Genomic DNA, 19,525 nt, shown 5'->3' with positions numbered 1-19,525 from the left:
GCTATATAATGTTATAATCCACTGTTACTGCAATGAAATTTTTAAAAAATCAAAATTCAAAACAAAAACCTCTAGTAGGTACACACTATGGTATTGACTTAAAAACACACACATAGGCCAATAGAACAGAATCAAGAGCCCAGAGGAGCGATGTGAGTATCATGGCAGAGTGAGTTGTTCCCTTTGTCTCTCCCCTCTAAGTTACAACTAAATGGACATTCATTAACTGGAAAAGGATTCCCTGTACAGTACAACAGGATGTCCAAGAGATCCACAGAGTTGTGCATCTGAAGATGGTGGACTGGATCCCCAGGAGGCAGTGGAACTAGGTGAGCACACCCCTCTGCCTCCCTAGGTTGCAGATCCACACACAGTGGCCACTGCAACTGTAAGAGGAGGTAGGGGTGGCCTGGCCTGCACAAATGCTTTCGGTGTGGTAGCCCAGTCCACAGGACTGCCCACCACACTGCAGCAGCCCTGCCTGTGGGAATGCTCCCCACTGAGTGGCAGCCCAAGCCCTGAGAAGGCACTTGCTCATGGAGCACAGTGCAGGCAAGAAGGCACCCTGCCCACTCAGAAGGCACCTTGCCCACAGAGCACAGCAGCCCATGTGACCAACTGAGCAGAGGCTCAGCGCTTGCACAGGCACCCCTCCCACCTAACACAGCAGCTCAATTGGTTCCCTGCTGAGTGCAGGAGCCCCACTTATGGTGCATGACCCGCCACCCAGCACAGAGGCCCTGCCCACATGAACATGACCTACAGAGCAGCTGCAGCCAGCCTGCACAAAGGCAGAGCAGCCCTACCCACACAACTTCCGGCAGATGGGGCAGGATCAGAAAACACAGCCCCTGCTTCCCCCCAGCAGTGACAGGTGGAATCTGTGACCTGATACAACCACAGATGCACTGGCAAAGGATCAGTTTATCAAACACCATGAAGAACTACAGTAACACTTCTGAGCAGAAAGAAAATGACAAGTCTCCAGAAACCAATCCTAAAGTCACAGAAGTTTACAATCTAAATTAAGATAAGTGTCATAAAGAAACTCAGCAAGTTACAAGAAAACTGAGAAAGGCAGTTCAATGAGCTCAGGAATAAAATTATTGAGCAGAACGAATACTTCACCAAAGAGATTAAAGCTCAAACAGAAATTCTGGAGATGAAGAATACAATTAATGAGATAAAAAAAATCATCTAGAAACTATAAAAAATGGAGCTGATATTATGGAGGACAGAATTAGTGATTTAGAGGATAAAATATAGACATGCTTCAGGTGGAACAGGAGAGAGAACTAAGATTTTTTAAAAATGAAGAAATTCTTCAAGAAATATCCAACTCAATTAGGAAAAGCGACATAAGGATTATAAGTATTCAAGAGGGACAAGTGAGGGACAAAGGAGCAGAGAGCTTGTTCAAAGAAATAACAGCTGAGAACTTCCCAAACCTGGGGAAAGCACTGGACTGATGAATACATGAAGCCAATAGAACTCTTAATTACATCAATGTAAAAAGACCTTCTCCAAGGCGTATAATATTAAAACTGGCAAAAATCAATAACAAAGAAAAAATATTAAGGACAGCAAGGCAGAAGAAAATAACCTACAAAGGAACCCCTATCAGGCTTTAAGTGGATTTCTCAGCAGAAACCTAGGAGAGAATGGAATGATATATTCAAAATGCTGAAAGACACAAACTTTCAGCCAACACTGCTCTATCCAGTGAAACTATCTTTCAGATACAATGGAGAAATAAAAGTTTTTCCAGACAAACAAAAGCTCAGAGAGTTCATCACCACTAGACCTACCTTACAAGAAACATTGAAAGGATCCCTCCCATCTGAAACTAAAAAGCAAAGGTTTACAAAACCTTCAGCAAGGAGATAAATAAAAAGAATAAGACAATTGCAGCTCTATATCAGAATAGGTTGGTAATAAACAATTATAACATAAAAGATAAAGGGAAGGAAAACATCAAAAATAACTTTAAACACTTCAATTTAGTCACAAACTCTCAACACACAAACACACAAATTTGTGACAACAATAACTCATAAGGGGAAGAGGAAGGGCTGGAACCTTCTTAGGCTAATGAAGATAAGAGGCTATCAGAAAATGGATTATCTTATATATGAGATCTTTTGTACAAACCTCATAGAAACTACTAAACAAAAAATCAGAGCAGAGCTATGAATCATAGATAAACAGAAAACTGAGAAAACCACCAAACTGAAATGGCAGTCAGAAATACAAGGGAAAAGAAACAATGGAAATATAGAACAGTGGGAAACCAAGAGATAAAAATGGCAGTATTAAGCCCCCATATATCAATAATCACTCTAAATGTAAATGGTTTAAATTCTCCAATCAAAAGACACAGAGTGGCTGGATGGATTTAAAAACAGACCCAACAATGTGCTGCCTCCAGGAAACACATCTCATCTGTAAAGACAAACACAGGCTCAGAGTGAAGAGATGGAAAATGATACTCCAAGCAAATGGCAAGCAAAAGAAAGTAGGTGTTGCCATACTTATATCAGACAAGGCAGACGTCAAGATAAAAAAGACATGAGAGGCAAAGAGGGGCAGTATATAATGATAAAAGAGACATTCCACAAAGAGGACATAACACTTATGAATATGTATGCACCTAACACAGGAGCACCAAAGTATATGAAGCAACTATTAACAGACCTAAAGGGAGAAACTGACAGCAACACAATAATAGTAGGGGACCTCAACACCCCACTTACATTGATGGATAGATCATCCAGACAGAAAGTCAACAAGGAAGTGGTTGCCTTAAATGAAGCACTAGACCAGATGGATTTAATAGATATATATAGAACATTCCATCCCCAAACAGCAGAATACATATTTTTCTCAAGTGCACATGGAACATTCTCAAAGATATACCATACATTGGGAAACAAGACAAGCCTCAATAAGTTTAAGAAGATTGAAATCAATCAAGCACCTTTTCTGACCACAATGCTGTGAAACTAGAAATCAACTACAAGAAAAAGACTGGGAAAGTCACAAATATGTGGAGACTAAACAAAACACTACTGAACAACCATTGGATCATTGAAGCAATCAAAAGATAAATAAAAAAATAACCTGGAAACAAATGAAAATGAAAACACAACATACCAACTTCTTATGGGATGCAGCAAAAATGGTACTAAGAGGGAAATTTATAGCGATATAGGCATACCTCAACAAAGAAGAAAAATCTCAAATAAGTAATCTTAAACTATACCTAACAGAACTAGAAAAATAAGAGCAAATAAAGCCCAAAGTCAGTAGGAGGAGGGCAATAATAAAAATTAGAGCAGAAATAAATGAAATATGTACTAAAAAAACTATAGAAAGGATCAATGAATGAGGGGCTGGTTCTTTGAGAAGATAAATGAAATTGACACACCCTTAGCCAGACTCAGTAAGAAAAAAAGAGAGAAGGCTCAAATAAATAAGATTAAAAATTAAAGAGGAGAAGTTACAACAGATACCACAGAAATGCAAAGGATTATAAGAGAATACTAAGAAAAATTATATGCCAACAAGTTGGACAATCTAGAAGAAATGGATAAATTCTTAGACTCATATAACCTCCCAAAACTGAATCAAGAAGAAATGGAGAATCTGAATAGACCAATCACAAGTAAAGAAATTGAAACAGCAATCAAAAACCTCCCAAAAAATGAAAGTCCAGGACCAGATGGCTTCTCTGGAGAATTCTACCAAACATTCAAAGAAGATTTAATACCTATCCTTCTCAAACTAGTCCAAAAAATTGAATAAGACAGAATATTTCCTAACTTATTCTGTGAGGCCAACACTATCCTGATATCAAAACCAGACAAGGACAACACAAAGAAGGAAAATTACAGGCACATATTGCTGATGAACGTAGATGCAAAAATCCTCAACAAAATATTGGCAAATCAAATACAGAAATACATTAAAAGGATCATACACCATGATCAAATGGGATTTATACCAGGGATGCAGGGATGGTTCAACATCCACAAATCAATCAATGTGATATACTACATTAACAAAATGAGAAATAAAAATCACATGATCATCTCAGTAGATGCAGAGAAAACATTTGACAAGATCCAACATCCATTTGTAATAAAAACTCTCAATAAAATGGATATAGAAAGAAAGTATCTCAACATAATAAAGGCCATATATGACAAACCCATAGCCAACATCATACTTAACGGTGAGAAACTGAAAGCCATCCCTTTGAGAACAGGAACACAACAAGGGTGCCCACTCTGACTACTCCTAATCAACATAGTACTGGAGGTTTTGGTCAGAGCAGTTAGGCAAGAAAAAGAAATAAAAGATACCAAAATTGGAAAGGAAGAGGTAAAATTCTCGCTGTTTGTGGACAACATGGTTCTGGATGTAGAAAACCCCCAACATATCAGAAAGCTGTTAGAAATAATCAACAACTATAGCAAAGTTGCAGGGTACAAAATCAACTTACAAAAATCAATTGCATTTCTACACATTAATAACAAACTAGCATAAAGAGAAGTCAAGAATACAATCCTATTTACAATCACAACAAAAAGAATAAAATATCTAGGAATAAACTTAACCAGGGAGAGAAACCTGCACACTGAAAACCATAAGACATTATTTAGGAGCCAGCCCCATGGTCAAGTGGTTAATTTCACACACTCTGCTTCCGTGGCCCAAGCTTTTGACAGCTCAGATCCTGGGTGGAGATCTAGCACTGCTCATCAAGCCATGCTGAGGTGGCGTCCCACAAAGCAGAGCCAGAAGGAACTACAACTAGAATATACAGCTATCTACTGGGGAGCTTTGGGGAGGAGAAGAAGAAGAAGGAAAAAAAGACATTATTGAAAGAAATCAAGGAAGACATAAAGAAATGGAAAGTTATGTCATGCTCATGGATTGGAAGAATAAACATAGTTTAAATCTCCATATTACCTAAAGCAATCTACAGATTCAATGCAATCCCAATCAGAATCCCAATGACATTATTCACAGAAATAGATTAAAGAGTCCTAAAACTTATATAGAACAACAACAGACCCCAAATAGCCAAGGCGATCCTGAGAAAAAAGAACAATGCTGGAGGCACTAAAATCCCTGACTTCAAAATATGCTGCAAAGCTACAGTAATCAAAACAGCATGGTACTGGCACAAAAACAGACACACAGATCAATGGAACAGAATTGAAAGCCCAGAAGTAAAACTACACATCTATGAACAGCTAATCTTCAACAGAGGAGCCAAGAACATACAATGGAGAATGGTGTTGGGAAAACTGGAAAGCCACATTCAAAAGAATGAAAGTAGACCATTTTCTTATATCAGGCACAAAAATTAACTCAAAATAGATTAAAGACTTTAATGTAAGACCTGAAACCAGAAAACTCCTAAAAGAAAATATAGGCATTCCATTCTTTCACATCGGTCTTAGCAGCATCTTTTCAAATACCATACCTACTCAGGCAAAGGAAACAAAAGAAAAAATAAACAAATGGGACTACATCAGACTAAAAAGCTTCTGCGAGGCAATGGAAACCATGAGCAAAATGAAAAGACAACCCACCAATTGGGAGAAAATATTTGCAAATCATATATCCGACAAGGGGTTAATTTCCAAAATACATAAAGAAGTCATACAACTCATCAACAAAGAAACAAACAACCCTATCAAAAATTGGGCTGAGGATATGAACAGACAGTTTCCCAAAGAAGATATACAAATGGCCAATAGGCACATGAAAAGATGTTCAACATCACTAATTATTAGGGAAATGCAAATCAAAACTACAATGAGATATCACTTTACACCTATCAGAATAGCTATAATTAACAAGACAAAAAATAACAAATATTGGAGAATGATGTGGAGAAAAGGGACCTTTAATACACTGCTGGTGGGAATGCAAACTGGTACAGCCACTATGGAAAGCAGTATGGAGATTTCTCAAAATATTGTACATAGAAATACCATATGAACCAGCTATCCCACTGCTGGGTATGTATCCAAAGAATATGAAATCAATATTACAAAGAGATCTATGCACCCCCATGCTCATTTCAGCATTGTTCACAACAGCCAAGACATGGAAGCAGCCCTAGTGCCCATCAACTGATGAGTGGATAAAGAAGATGTGCTGCATATATATATATATATACACAATGGGATACTACTCAGCCATGAAAAAAGACAAAATCTCCCCATTTGCAACAACATAGGTGGACCTTGAGGATACGGTGTTAAACAAAATAAGCCAGACAGAGAAAGACAAACACCATATGAATTCACTCATGTGAAAGATAAATATATGGATAAAGAGAACAGATTAGTAGTTACCAAAGGGGAAGAGGGTGGGGGATGGCGAAAGGGGTAAAGGGGCACATAGGTATGGTGACGGATAAAAACTAGACTATTGGTGGTGAGCACGATGCAGTCTATACAGAAACTGATATATAATAATGTACACCTGAAGTTACAGAATGTTATAAGCCAATGTAACCTCAAGAAAATTTTTTTTTAAAAGCCCAGAAACAAAACCATGCTTATATGGTCAACTAATCATTGGTGAGGGCTCCAAGAATACACAATGGGGAAAGGACAGCCTCTTCAATAGGTGGTGTTGGGAAAACTGGATGTTCACAAGCAAAAGAATGAAATTGGACACTTATCTTACATCATACACAAAAATCAACTTAAAATGGATTAAGGACTTAAATGTAAGACCTGATGCTATCAAGACCTGTTTCTCCTAGAAGAAAGCATAAGGGAAAAGCTCTTTCACATTAGCCTTGGCAATGATTTTATGGATAGGACACCAAAAGCATAGGCAACAAAAGTAAAAATAAACAAGTGGGACTACATTCAAACTAAGATGCTTCTGTATAGCAAAGGAGACAATCAACAAAATAAAAAAGCAATCTATGGAATGGGAGAAATCCCATTTGCAAACCGTATATCTGATAAGCGGTTATTATACAAAATATATAAAGAACTCATACAATTCAATAGCAAACAAATAACCCGATTTAAAAAATAGACGAAGGACCTGAATAGACATTTTTCCAAAGAAGACATACAAAATGGTCAACAGATACGTGAAAAGGTACTCAACATCACTAATCATCAGGGAAATGCAAATCAAAACCACAACTGAGATATCATCTCAGGCCTGTTAGGATGGCTATTATCAAAAAGACAAGAGATAACAAGTGGTGGCAAAAGTGTGGAGAAAAGGCTACCCTTTACACTGTTGGTGGGAATGTAAATTGGTACAACCATTATGAAAAACAGTATGGAGGTTCCTCAAGAAATTAAAAATAGAACTACCATATGACTCAGCAAAGGAAATGAAATCAGCATCTTGTAAAGATATCTGTACTCCCATGTTCGTTATTCACATGGAAACAACCTAAGTGCTCATTGACAGATGAATGGATTAAAAAAAGTGATCGAATATATATATATATATACATACACACGTAAACATACACATACAACATAGGTTGTTTCTATATGTGTATGGTTGTTTCCGTGTGTGTGTGTGTGTGTGTGTGTGTATACACACATAGAAACATGCACATATCCACAATGGAATATTATTCAGCCATAAGAAAGAAGGAAATCCTACCATTTGCATTTGCAACAATATGGATGAAGCTGGAGGGCTTTATGCTAAGTGAAATAAGTCAGACAGAGAAAGACAATACTGTATGATCTCACTTACATGTAGAATCTAAAAAAACTGAACTTAGAGAAACAGAGAGTAGAATGGTGGTTACCAGGGACTAGGAGTTGGGGGAAATGGGGAGATGTTGGTCAAAGGGTACAAACTTGCGGTTATGTGGTGAATAAGTCCTAGGGAATCTAATGTACGGCATGGTAATTATAGTTAATAATAATTGTATTATGTACTTGAAAATAGCTAAGAGAGTAGATCTTAAGTGTTCTCACCAGAAAAAAAGAAATGGTAACTATGGGAGGTGATGGATGATTATAATAATCATGTCACAATGTATATGTATATTAAATTATCACATTTTACGCCTTTAAAAAATAAAATATAAATAAGTTATAAAATCTTCTCTTTATTGTATTTTCACTATAATGTGTCTCGGTGTGGGTTTTTTCATTTATCCTGATTGGTATATGTTGTACTTTATTTTGGTATTCATGACTTCAATGATTCTGAACATTTCTCATTCATTATATTTTCAAATTTGCTCTCCTCCATTTTCTCTATTATGTTTGTTTAGCTTCTGATTAAATATGTGTTAAACCTTCTCATTCTATTCTCTGTATCTCTTAACCCCTCCATTGTAGTTTTTTTTTTCCTTATCTCACCATTTTTGATTCTGCAGAGTTCTTTATCTTGCAGTTCTTTGATTTTCTTTTCAGGTATATCTACTTTTCTGTTTAACTCATTCATTGATTCTTAACAATTATATCTATATGTATCACCTCTAAACATTTTATTTGTGAGAAAAGCAAGTGGAAATCACTACAACCCCACCATAATGGCAAAAATTAGAAACACCGATAATACCAAGTGACAGTAAGAATGTGGAACAGTAGAGCTCTCATACATTACTGATAGGAGTGTAAATTGGTACAACCATTTTGGAAAAAAATTTGACATTATTTTCTAAAATTGAACAAATGCACATCAAAGAGTCATGCTATGTATATGCAATTCCAATGTTGGTTTTATATACATAGCTGCATTATTCATAATAGCTAAAAAATGAAGACAACCCAAATGTATATCAGCTGATGAATGGATAAATAAAATATGGTATATCCATATGTGTTAATTTGTGAGAGCTGCCATAACAAAATACCACAGACTAAGTGGCTTAGACAACAGAAATTTATTTTCTCACAATTCTGGAGGCTAGAAGTACAAGATCAAGGTGTTGACAGGTTTGGTTTCTTCTGAGGCCTCTCGCCTTGGCTTGCAGATGGCTGCCTTCTCACTGTGTCCCCACATGGTCACCCCTCTGTGTTGTCTATGTCCTAATCTCCTTATAAGGACACCAGTTCATGTTGGATTAGGGCCCACCCATATGACCTCATTTTACCTTAATTTGCTCTTTAAAGACCCTATCTCCAAATACAGTCACATTATAAGGCACTGGGAGTTAGGACATCAACATGTAAATATTGGGTGGTCAAAATTCAGCCCATAACACCATAAAATAGAATATTATTCAGCTACACAAAGAAATGAAGTACTGATACATGTTACAATATGAATTAACTTGAAAAACGTTATGCTTAGTAATATAAGCCAGAAACAAAAGGTTGCATATGGTCTGATTCCCTTTATAAGAACAGGTAATCACAGAGACTAGAAATAGGTAAATCCATAGGTCAGAAAACAGACTCATGGTTGTTAGGGGCTGGGAGGGAGGACAATAAGGAATGACTGCTTAATAAGCATGGGGTTTCCTTTTGGAGTGATAAAAATATTTGGAACTAGATAGAGGTGATTCACAAAATTGTGAATGTACTAAGTGTCATTCAATTGCATACTTTAAAATAGTTAATTTTGTGTTAACATGAATTTCATCTCAATTTTAAAAAGTCAGCCAGACACAAAAGTGGCATACAAAGGTGAGGAGATGTAATGGGGACAATCTACTCTGGTAGGGAAAAGTATTTATGAATGACATTGAATGAAATTAATGGAATGCCAGCATGTAGTGATAGTAAGAGGTAGACTTACTTTTAATTGATGTTATTATTGTTTTTAAGTTCTCTACAAATAACATACCCCCATGGCCTGCACTCCCACAGCCACCATCTTCCCAGTACATCGCTGAAAATAGTATGTGTATGATTTCACTTACAAGGTTTGACCAAAGGCAAAACTAACAGTGATTAAGCATACTAACTTGGATTATAAATATATAAATAAAAGAAAGAAATTGTTGTCCAAAAAGTCAGGATAGTGATACCTCTAGACAAAGATATGGATAGTAGTTTGGAAAGAGTATAACAGACCTCCAGAGTGCTATCAATGTCCTATTTCTTCACCTAGATGGTGGTTTCAAGGGCGTTGTTACAAATGCTTGTGTCTAATTGTCCAAAGTCAGTCTTTGTATTATTTGAATTAAAAATGGTTTTTCATTTGTTAGTAGCAAGTCCTATATCCTCTAAAATATTTACCAATAATAATACACTTCAGATCTTCACCACTGAAAAAGTCAAAATCTGTATCAGGGATAAACAAACTACTGACCGTGGATCAAATCTAGCCTTTGCCTATTTTTATAAATGAATTTTTATTGGAGCATAGTCATATTCTTTATGTATTATTAATGGCTGCTTTTATGCTACAACAGCAGAGTTAAGTAGCTGCAACAGAGACCATATACCCTGCAGAGCCTGAAATATTTATTGTCTTGCCCTTTACAGAAAGATTGCCAATCCTTGACCTAGATCACAATAATAGTTGAAGTAAAAATTAGGATAGATAATGGCCAAATCATCTAATAATTTTGGGGAAAAGAAAGAGCAATATTAGGTTAACCTTTACATTCTAATTTACAAGACAATTACCTAAATCCCCAATTTACTGAGAACTGTGTTTTCTTATCCCCAATGTTATGAAAGAACATCTTTTCCTAGGATCAAGGGATTAAGTTCTAATTCTCTGCCTGCACTTTTCTTAATTGGGAAGGTCTTATTGTACCTTTGTCTTTTGGTGATGGTGATGTATAAACATTGACTATTTTGTTTCATATTTTTGAATAATTAGATAGTTCTTAATATTGTCAACTCTACTTGCCATTTCTGTTTTTTTAAGGAGAAAAAGTTAATGTCAAAGATGTGAAAAATATTGTGGAAGGCATTGGGATAGAATTCACACCTAAAGAATACTTGGAACTGGTGAAAACTCTGCAAGTTGATGGTAAGCATTTCAAATACTTTTAGAGCTTTTGAGGCCTTAAGGTTAGTCCTGTGTGTTTAAGACAACTTAAAAAAACTATACCTATTAGACATCCCAATTCAAAAACAACAAAAAGAATGACCAAGAAATTTTAGCATGACCTTGTTCTTCCTTTGGAAAGTGTAATTTAGTTCTTTCTTTGGGAATCAGCAACGCTATTTTCTTGAATCCTGCCATTGGATATAAAAATTTATATTATTATGTTTGGTTCTACCCTCAGAACTAAAATTTAAGCTGAAAGATATAAGAAAAAAAAGTGAAGGTGGGAGGAATAGGAGAATAGGAGGAAGAAGGAAAAGTCAAAGAAAAGTGAAAAAAAGACATGTTCATATTCCATTATAGTGTTTGCCACTAATTATTGGCTTTGCATTCATTCGGACACAGCACTCAGAGTTTTCTCCATTCCATGGTTTCAAACTCATTGGAGGGCAAAAATCAAAGTTATTTCTAAAGCAAATCATTTAAAAGTATCTTTGTGAAATGATACCTTTGTACTATCTCTCTAAATCTTCATATCACTTTATATGTGATGTCAATTGTGCCTTTTCTTACAGATGATGGAAATATATATGAAAATATATTGCTCGATGGTGTGAAATCTTTCAATGGTAAGAAGCACGATGAGAAGAAAGATAAATAACATTCTCCTGCCTCACACTTGTATTATTGTCTAGTTGTTCTCTTGTGGATCTTACTACCTCTTATATGAATTGGTTCTATATTTATTTTGCTCTTTCAAATATGCATACTGCCTTTTTCAAATAGTCTTTCATTTTGCTACTTGTTAAGTTTGGCTTTTGTAAAATTCATTTGGAAAGCAGATTTAAATCTGGGTCTACATAGAAAATGTGAAGTAAAGAATGGGCAGTTGTTCATGGCATTTCAGTAACTTAACAAACTAAACTGAGCTTTATGCCCTACCCACCAGAAGGAAGTTTTCAATTGTTGTCTCCACCATTATAATTCATTAGAGAATGAGTTTGTGCTTTGTAAGATTGTCCTAAGACCAGGGAAGAATTTACGATTCTAATTCCATTTTGTCTACCTTCTTGCTCTTGAACATGTTGGGTCATTGATATTTTTGCCGACAGCCATGGCACATGGGGATTAATTGAAATTTTCTCATTTAGGGTAGTTGTTAAATCTCCCTTGTATTCATGATTCTTTCCTTAGGTGGGAAGGTTGATGTCAGTAACCTGGAAAACATTTTGGAAAACATGAAAATCAAGTTCCCAGATGAGAAACTTAAAGATTTATCACAAAACCTACCTGTTGATTGTAAGCATCATAGATATGATTAGCCCTTTTAGAGAAATTTAGACTTATAAGCTTATGTATGAGAATTCCTGGAACTAGATCTGCTTTGGTGCTAATACGAGTTTTTAAACCTTAGAGAAGAACCCAGTCCTAAAATAAGAGTGTTTTGATTTGATGTATTTTCATTAATCTCAGGGTGTGTGGTACATGTGCTGGAGTAAGTGATAGGTGACGTCTTTACCTGAAAGAAGCTGAAGGAACCCTTATTACCCATAAAGAAAAGATTGCTAATTTTAGATTAATTACATGATCTAGATATCTTTTAAAAAAATCATGTCACCCAGCTATACATTCCCGTTGGGGAAGTAATAGAGAGGACATGAACACCAGTTGACCCGGGAGCTGGACCTAGGCTATTGGAGGCTCCTCACCTTGACCCCTGTCCTTTGAACTTACATTCTGCCCACCATTTCCACAGTGGGAACCATGTTCAAGGACGTAGACTTGAGAGAGTAATGTGTTGTTGAGACCTTCTGAACGGTGTACGTGACTGAACCCAGTTAAAGCCTCTATATAAACTTTAAGATTCTGTTGGGTGGGTGCAGAGATCTACTTGTCTTGCAGCCGCCCCGGACAAGCCTTGTATGTAATACCTTGCTTATTACACCTGCCACCTACCAATCTGGAGTGGTCTGCCTCTTTCTTCAGGCTATCCCTGCCTTCTGTGTACAGGGGCAGGTACATAGCACCTGTACAGTTTCAGATTTCACCTGGGAAGCTCCCAAGATTGCTAACCAACAATTTCTTTATGCCTTTGTGATATACCAGCTTCCTGATCCCTTCCCCCTGTGTTTTGGCACTGGCTTCCATTATTCCTAGGCTCATTTCTTCCCTTCATTAGGAAGCTTAAACAGCACTGCTTTACTTTCTCTTTAAAATAGCCTTCCAATTTTTTTCACTCTTTTTAACAAGAAATGTACCCCTCATATTCACCAAAAATAATAGTCCCTGAATTTCTCCATTTCCTTCCTGTATGGAACTCTTTTAACTTTACTTCTTTCACTGTCCAACTACTCTCTCAAACTTGCTCTGTAAAACTGCCAACATTTGATCAACTCTGTCATTCAAATCTCCACTTCTATTGCTGAGCCTTGCTAAAGAAAATCGATATAAACTTGCAGATTAGTCCCGCTCCAAATTAATTTCCTCCTGGATAATACAAAGACCTAAGAACATTTTAACTCCATTTTTCCCTTCCCTACATTAATGTTGTTTCATGTCTTTTAATACTATCTTGTTTTCTTTGAACTAGCATAACATTATTAGTAGTAATGTTTTATAAAGCCAGCATTCATTCAGATATACCCACGTTTACCTTTCTTTGTTCTTCATTCTTTCTTTCACCTCACACCTTTCATTTGGGATAACTTTTCTTCTGCCTGAAGTAATTTCCTTTATTAAGGATCTGCTAGTGACAAATACTGGTTTGGGGAGGAAGGAGTTTGGCCTACAAATATCTTTATTTTACCCTTATTCTTGATATTTCTCTGGGTTTAGAAGTCCAGGTAGACAGTTATCTTCTTTCAGCACGTCATTCTACTATTTTCTGCTTTCTAATGTTGCTGATGAGAAGTGATGAGGTCAGCTGTGAATCTATTGGTCCTTGGAGGATACCTTTTTTTTTTTTTTTTTTGCTTTTAAGACATTTATCTTTGGTTCTGAAGTTTTACTATGATGTGGAAGATAGGAATGGATTTCTTTTCATTTATTCTCCTTGGAATTCATTGTACTTCTTGAGTCTGAAAATGGAATCTTTCATCAGATCTGGAAAATTCACGACCATCATCTCTTCCAATATTGTCTCTATCCTATGAGTCTTTTTTTCTTCTGGAACCCCAAATAAATGTATGTTAAACCTTCTTACTCTATACTCCATGGCACTTAGCCTCTCTTCAGTATTTTCCATATTTTTTCCTTCCTGTGCTCCATTCTGGATAATTTTGCCTGACTCAACTTCCAGTACACTAACTCCTCAACTATGTCTAGCCTCCTATTGTATCTGTTTATTTACTTCTTGGTTTCATTGTCTGTATTCTTTTTGTATTTTGTCTTGTATTCTTTTTGGGCTTCTTTTCTTTTGTATTCTTAATTTCCAGAAATTCTACTTAGTTCTCTTTTGAATCTAGTAGGTCAAGTTTTTCAGTTTTCTGTTCCTTGTGGATATTTTCAAGTTTACATAGTTATATTACAATCTTGGTCTGATAATTCTAATAAGTGAATTGTTTGTGGTTCTTTTTTTCTTTTTCTTTTTTGCTTTCCATTGTTTCTTCTAATTCTTCCTTATGGTTTCCTTCTGTTTGGTTATTTGCTACATGCTGTTCAATGTCATTGAAAAATTACTTGTGAGAATTCTCTGAGACCTGAAATGAAAGTGCATTCCTCCAGAAAGGATTTGTTTTACTTCCTATTCACTTGAGTTTACTGTCTGTCGGGACATTTCAATTATAACCAAAGTCGTAATTTGAAGTTTCTTGAACCACCCAGGAAATGAAAATCTGGGCTGAAAATCCTCACAAGGCCATCAAATTCTCTGCTTTTCCTGTTTTGTTTTGTTTCTTAACTGCACACACAGACACACATGCGTACGCACATACACACACACACACACTGGTCACTGCCGAGGAAATCTTTCCAGCATGGGCATTTCTTCTTTTATTGTATCTTTTATAAATTCCTTTTCTCTGTATTCCTGTACTCTCTATCTGGAGCTTCTATTGATCAGATTTGGACCTGTTGGTTTTCAAGTTGACTGGCTCTTTGTCTTTTTGCTCTTATGTCTCGAAGATTTCCTCAATTTTATCTCCGACCTCTCCTATTTAATTATTTACTTTCTGCTGTTGTATTTTTATTTCCAAGAACTCATTTTTTTATCTGATCGTTTGCTTTGCAGAATATCTTATTGTTATGTTTTGGGTGTAATATTTTCTCAAATTTCTGTGAGAGTGTTAGTTTATTTTATGTTTGTTTTTCCTCCCTACATTGCCTTTATTTCTTCCAGGTTCTTTGTTTGTGTTTATATATTTATTTGCTTAGGTCTCTCTTTTATTTTGGAAACCTTCCTCAAATATCTGGTTATCTTTGCCTCGATTCATCACTAGTGGCATTTAAATGCCTTTTCAAAGCTCTGTCTACATGAGTGGTGCTTGTCAACTGTTAGACTTCTTGGTAAGGTTAATGTAGGGGCCCAGTCTTTTTATTGGGGAATTTCCAAGTGTCAGTATCCAAAGGTCTTTTTTCTGGGGGCCATTTGGATACTCCAGAGAAGAATCTTGCAATCACCTGCCTGATGATTATGTGTCTCGTTATTGGTACTCTCAGAGTAAAATAGAGGAGGAGGCTAGGGATACCACTTCAGCTTATAAACATTCACTTGGTCCCCATTTTCATCCCCTTACCTAACATTTACTGTGCCTAGCTTCCCAGAGTCCAGAGATTCTCTGCTTCCATGTCTCCAGAGAACACATTTCTAGTTTTTAAGGGTGTCAGGGAGGGTAGTGATGGTGGAGTAGAATTTGGAGGAAATGGGAATGAAAGAAGGAGTAGTAACTGGCAGGGTAGGGGAAGGTTGTTAACTTGCCCATGTGTACAGACTTCCAAGCAATTCCTTATGTTCATCCCTATACCTCACCCCGGTACTCTCCACATCTTGAAACGTTCTAGGATTCTTCTATATGAATTATGCCACTTTTCATTAATATTCCCTCATAGACTTTCATAGCCAGATGCAGTGGTCTAGTGGTTAAGATGGGGCATTCTCACTGTCACAGCCCAGGTTTGTTTCCCAGTCAGGTTGTCATACTGTGTCATACTGTGGTGGCTGCATGTTGCTGTGATGCTAAAAGCTATGCCATTGATATTTCAGATTCCAGCAGGGTCACTCATGGTGGACAAGTTTCAGCAGAGCTTCCAGAATCTGGAAAGAAGGACCTGGCCACCCACTTCCAAAACAATTGGCCATAAAAATCCTCTGAATAGCAGTGGAGCATTGTCGAGTATAGTGACATAGGATGAGAGAATGGTTCAAAAAGACTTAGCAGGGTTCTTCTCTGCTGTTACACAGGGTCGCTAGGAGTTGGAATCGACTCAACAGCACTGACAGCATAGGCTTTCATGTTATAATTTCCTCAGCTCTGCTAAATTAACTACCACTTCCTTGCTTGGATTTTAATTCCCAAATATTTTTGAAGTCTCTTTTTCACTGGTATCTCCTCTCCCATATTGTTGTCTTTGTAAATGTGAACATTTACTATTCCTTTCCTATCATTTTAGTGAGATTTCCAAGAAGGGGAGGAAATAAATACTTGCAGATAGTAAAAAACATTTTGAAAAACTACCCCAGCCAACAAAGTGATCAAACTGTTTTTTTTTTTTTTGAGAAAAGAATTAAATAACTGAAATTTAGACTGAGATCCCAAGTTGAAAATTGAGAGGTGAGAAGCTATTGAGTTTAATTCTCAGGCTAGAGATGTCCTCATTAGGTACATATGGAGCAAAGATAAGCATTTATAAACCCATTTCTAATAAATAGTACTCTGCATCCCTCAATGATTTCCATTATTTTCACATACGTGATTAGCTGTTATGCCTTTGGTGTAGACCCTGTGAAACTAGCACAAATTTTCCTTGCTATCTTAGAATAAAAAATAAAAGAGATGTCTGGAAGCATGTTCTGATAGAGAAGCTGAAAGAAAAATCAAAAATTTCTTCTCACCTAGATTTAGTGAAATCAGTAATAAATGAAAGCTCTGTGAGGACAGGAATCATGTCACATGTCTCCCATACTGCTCATTATTGTATCCCCTAGTGCCTAGCACAATGCATTCAGATATTTGATACTCTGTAAATGTTTGTTGAATGAATGAGAAGCTGAATTATTTAGATCATATGTTTATTTAGCCACTATTCAAGACTCTCAACAAGGACTTTCCAGTTGTGTTAATCAATAGGTGTTAACTGATAGTTATCACCGATATGGAAGTTTTATGTGAAATACATTGTGCTATATGTAGTAAGGGCCCACAAAGTGCAAATCTGCTAGTTAAATGTATGGAGATGGTGAACTGGAAACTATCCCCAGGGAAGAATGGAATTCCATAATAGTAAATAGTGTATTCTTTTTTTGTAAGAAAATACCAATAATTTGCATAGTTTCTGGTTTTTTTCTTACCCTAAAATATACTTCATCTGCAATTTTGGAAAAATATACTGATTTAAGAGCTAGTTCTGTCATTATAATACATTCCATTCTACTGTTTAATTTTAAAGTGTTTAATATTGCTATGTGCAAAGCCTTAAGCTACTTGCTGAGTTAGGATGTCTGGATAGGATATAGAATAAAGAGATAAATTCTTTTCATTTAAGGCACTCACAATTTTTTAGTATGTAATGAACATGTCTACTAGAAAAAAAAATGCGATAGATTAAGCTAACTTGAGAGTGTCTCCCATACTGGGAGAGTGTTAAATTAGGAAATTGAAACTTTTTACTCTTGTTCCTGGGATCTAGTTTGGTAGATAGTGTGACGTGAAGAGAGCATACCTAAGGAGGGAGACATTCCACAGTGTGTAGGGGTTGAGAGGAGAGAATAAAGAAAGAAATTAATAGTTAAGATTCTTAGAGAGTAGTTTTCCCTGTTTCATACTCATCTGTGTATGTCATTAGGATATAATTCAGCAACAAATCATAAAGAAAAAATCAATTCTTTTGCTCTATTTAACACTCTTTTTGAATCAGTACACAATTACGTCTGTCTGAATTGTGGCTTATTTTTTAGCTTCGGGCATGACTGATCTGCATAAACTGCTAAAAGAAATAAAGAAATTCACAGGTGAGCAAGACGTTTTGTGAAGAGATGTAAAATTAAAATGCAAATACTTCACATTCACATGCATATTTAAACCTGTGTTTTCTTATTCTATAATTGACGTTCAACTTCTAATTTTTTAATGATTAAAGTTTAATTCTAATGACACGAAGATTACATTGGATTATTTATGTTTTGGCAAAAATGTTGTGGTGCCAAGTTGTGGTAACAAGTTTTATATTCTCTGAAACTTCGATTTTATTTGGTAATTCATTTCAAAAGGCAATATACCTGTTCATTCATTCACAATATTTACCTAGCATCCACTGTAACCCAGTAAATGTTAAGGTAAAACATTGACAGGAATACAAATAATGTGGTCAGTGAGGATAATTTCATAATTCAGGTAAAGCAAAGAGTAACACAGATTTTACCTGATGGTAATACAGTTAGATTAGGCAGCTGCCTATACATAACTTAGATCACTTTGCCTCCTATATATCCCTTTACTGTGGGCTCAGTCAACTTCTCTGAGGTCATTAAGAGCATTAGAAATAAATATTTTATTTAGAATAAAAATGGGGCCAGCCCGGGGGCAGAGTGGTTAAGTTTGCGTGCTCAGCTTCTGAGGCCCAGGGTTTCACTGGTTTGAATCCTGGGTGTGGACATGGCACCACTCATCAGGCCATGCTGAGGTGGCGTCCCACATGCCACAACTAGAAGGACCCACAACTAAAATATGCAAATATGTACTGGGGGGATTTGGGGAGAAAAAGCAGGAAAAAAAAGAATTACAGAAATAACTTCTGAAAACTGTAGATAATCCTGTACAAACTTAGACACTTCATCATTTGGAGTCAGTAGGCAATTCTCATCTGTTACCATTCCCATCTTTTAAAGGAGGAAAAGTTGAAGCCAAAAACATACGCAAAGCTCTGGGGAACATGGGAATAGAGCTCTCAAAAAGGGAACTCTGGGAGCTGTTGAAAATATTGCCCATTACTGGTAGGTATTTTATGTACTACCATGTATGTATCTCTGTGCTGGTGTCAACTTCAGTGTGAGTACATCATAAAAATGGACCCATCTGGTTTCCTATAAAAATATAAAAGGCAAAAAGATCAACCTTTAGTTGTAAAGAAATTATGCCTTTGACATTTAGGTTTATAGTTTTGAGAGGCTATGATATCTTCAAACCTGAGTCCTGCCATTAAGAGTATCATTACTTGGAGATAAATGAAGCTTAAGCAGGGCAAAGAGAAAAAGAAGTTAAATTAGCAAGTAGTAGAGGAAGGAAAGGGAGAACTCAGAGTGGGAAAGGAGGTCTGTCTGTTTCAGTGTAGAAGAATGGATAGACTGTCCACATTAAGAATGTTCTCTATCTTAGTTTTGATCTTATTTATGAAGAGATATGTG

General features: G+C 36.3%; 1 protein-coding gene across 2 annotated transcripts in view; it reads left to right on the top strand.

The window, feature by feature from the left end:
• Positions 1-19,525, top strand: part of EFCAB3 (EF-hand calcium binding domain 3) — a 498,542-nt gene that overhangs the window by 341,683 nt on the left and 137,334 nt on the right. Inside the window, exons 101-105 of one of the 2 annotated variants that reach the window (XM_070227127.1) lie at positions 10,846-10,950; positions 11,544-11,597; positions 12,163-12,267; positions 18,080-18,133; positions 19,010-19,114. In XM_070227127.1, the coding sequence (XP_070083228.1) occupies positions 10,846-10,950; positions 11,544-11,597; positions 12,163-12,267; positions 18,080-18,133; positions 19,010-19,114 (423 nt within the window). Of the gene's footprint in view, positions 1-10,845; positions 10,951-11,543; positions 11,598-12,162; positions 12,268-18,079; positions 18,134-19,009; positions 19,115-19,525 lie in introns of those variants that run through there. The other variant, XM_070227129.1, reaches the window with a different exon arrangement.

This window comes from Equus caballus, chromosome 11 (assembly GCF_041296265.1).
Source record: "Equus caballus isolate H_3958 breed thoroughbred chromosome 11, TB-T2T, whole genome shotgun sequence".
Classification (NCBI taxonomy): domain Eukaryota; kingdom Metazoa; phylum Chordata; class Mammalia; order Perissodactyla; family Equidae; genus Equus; species Equus caballus.
This window is presented reverse-complemented; position numbering and strand designations above follow the sequence as displayed.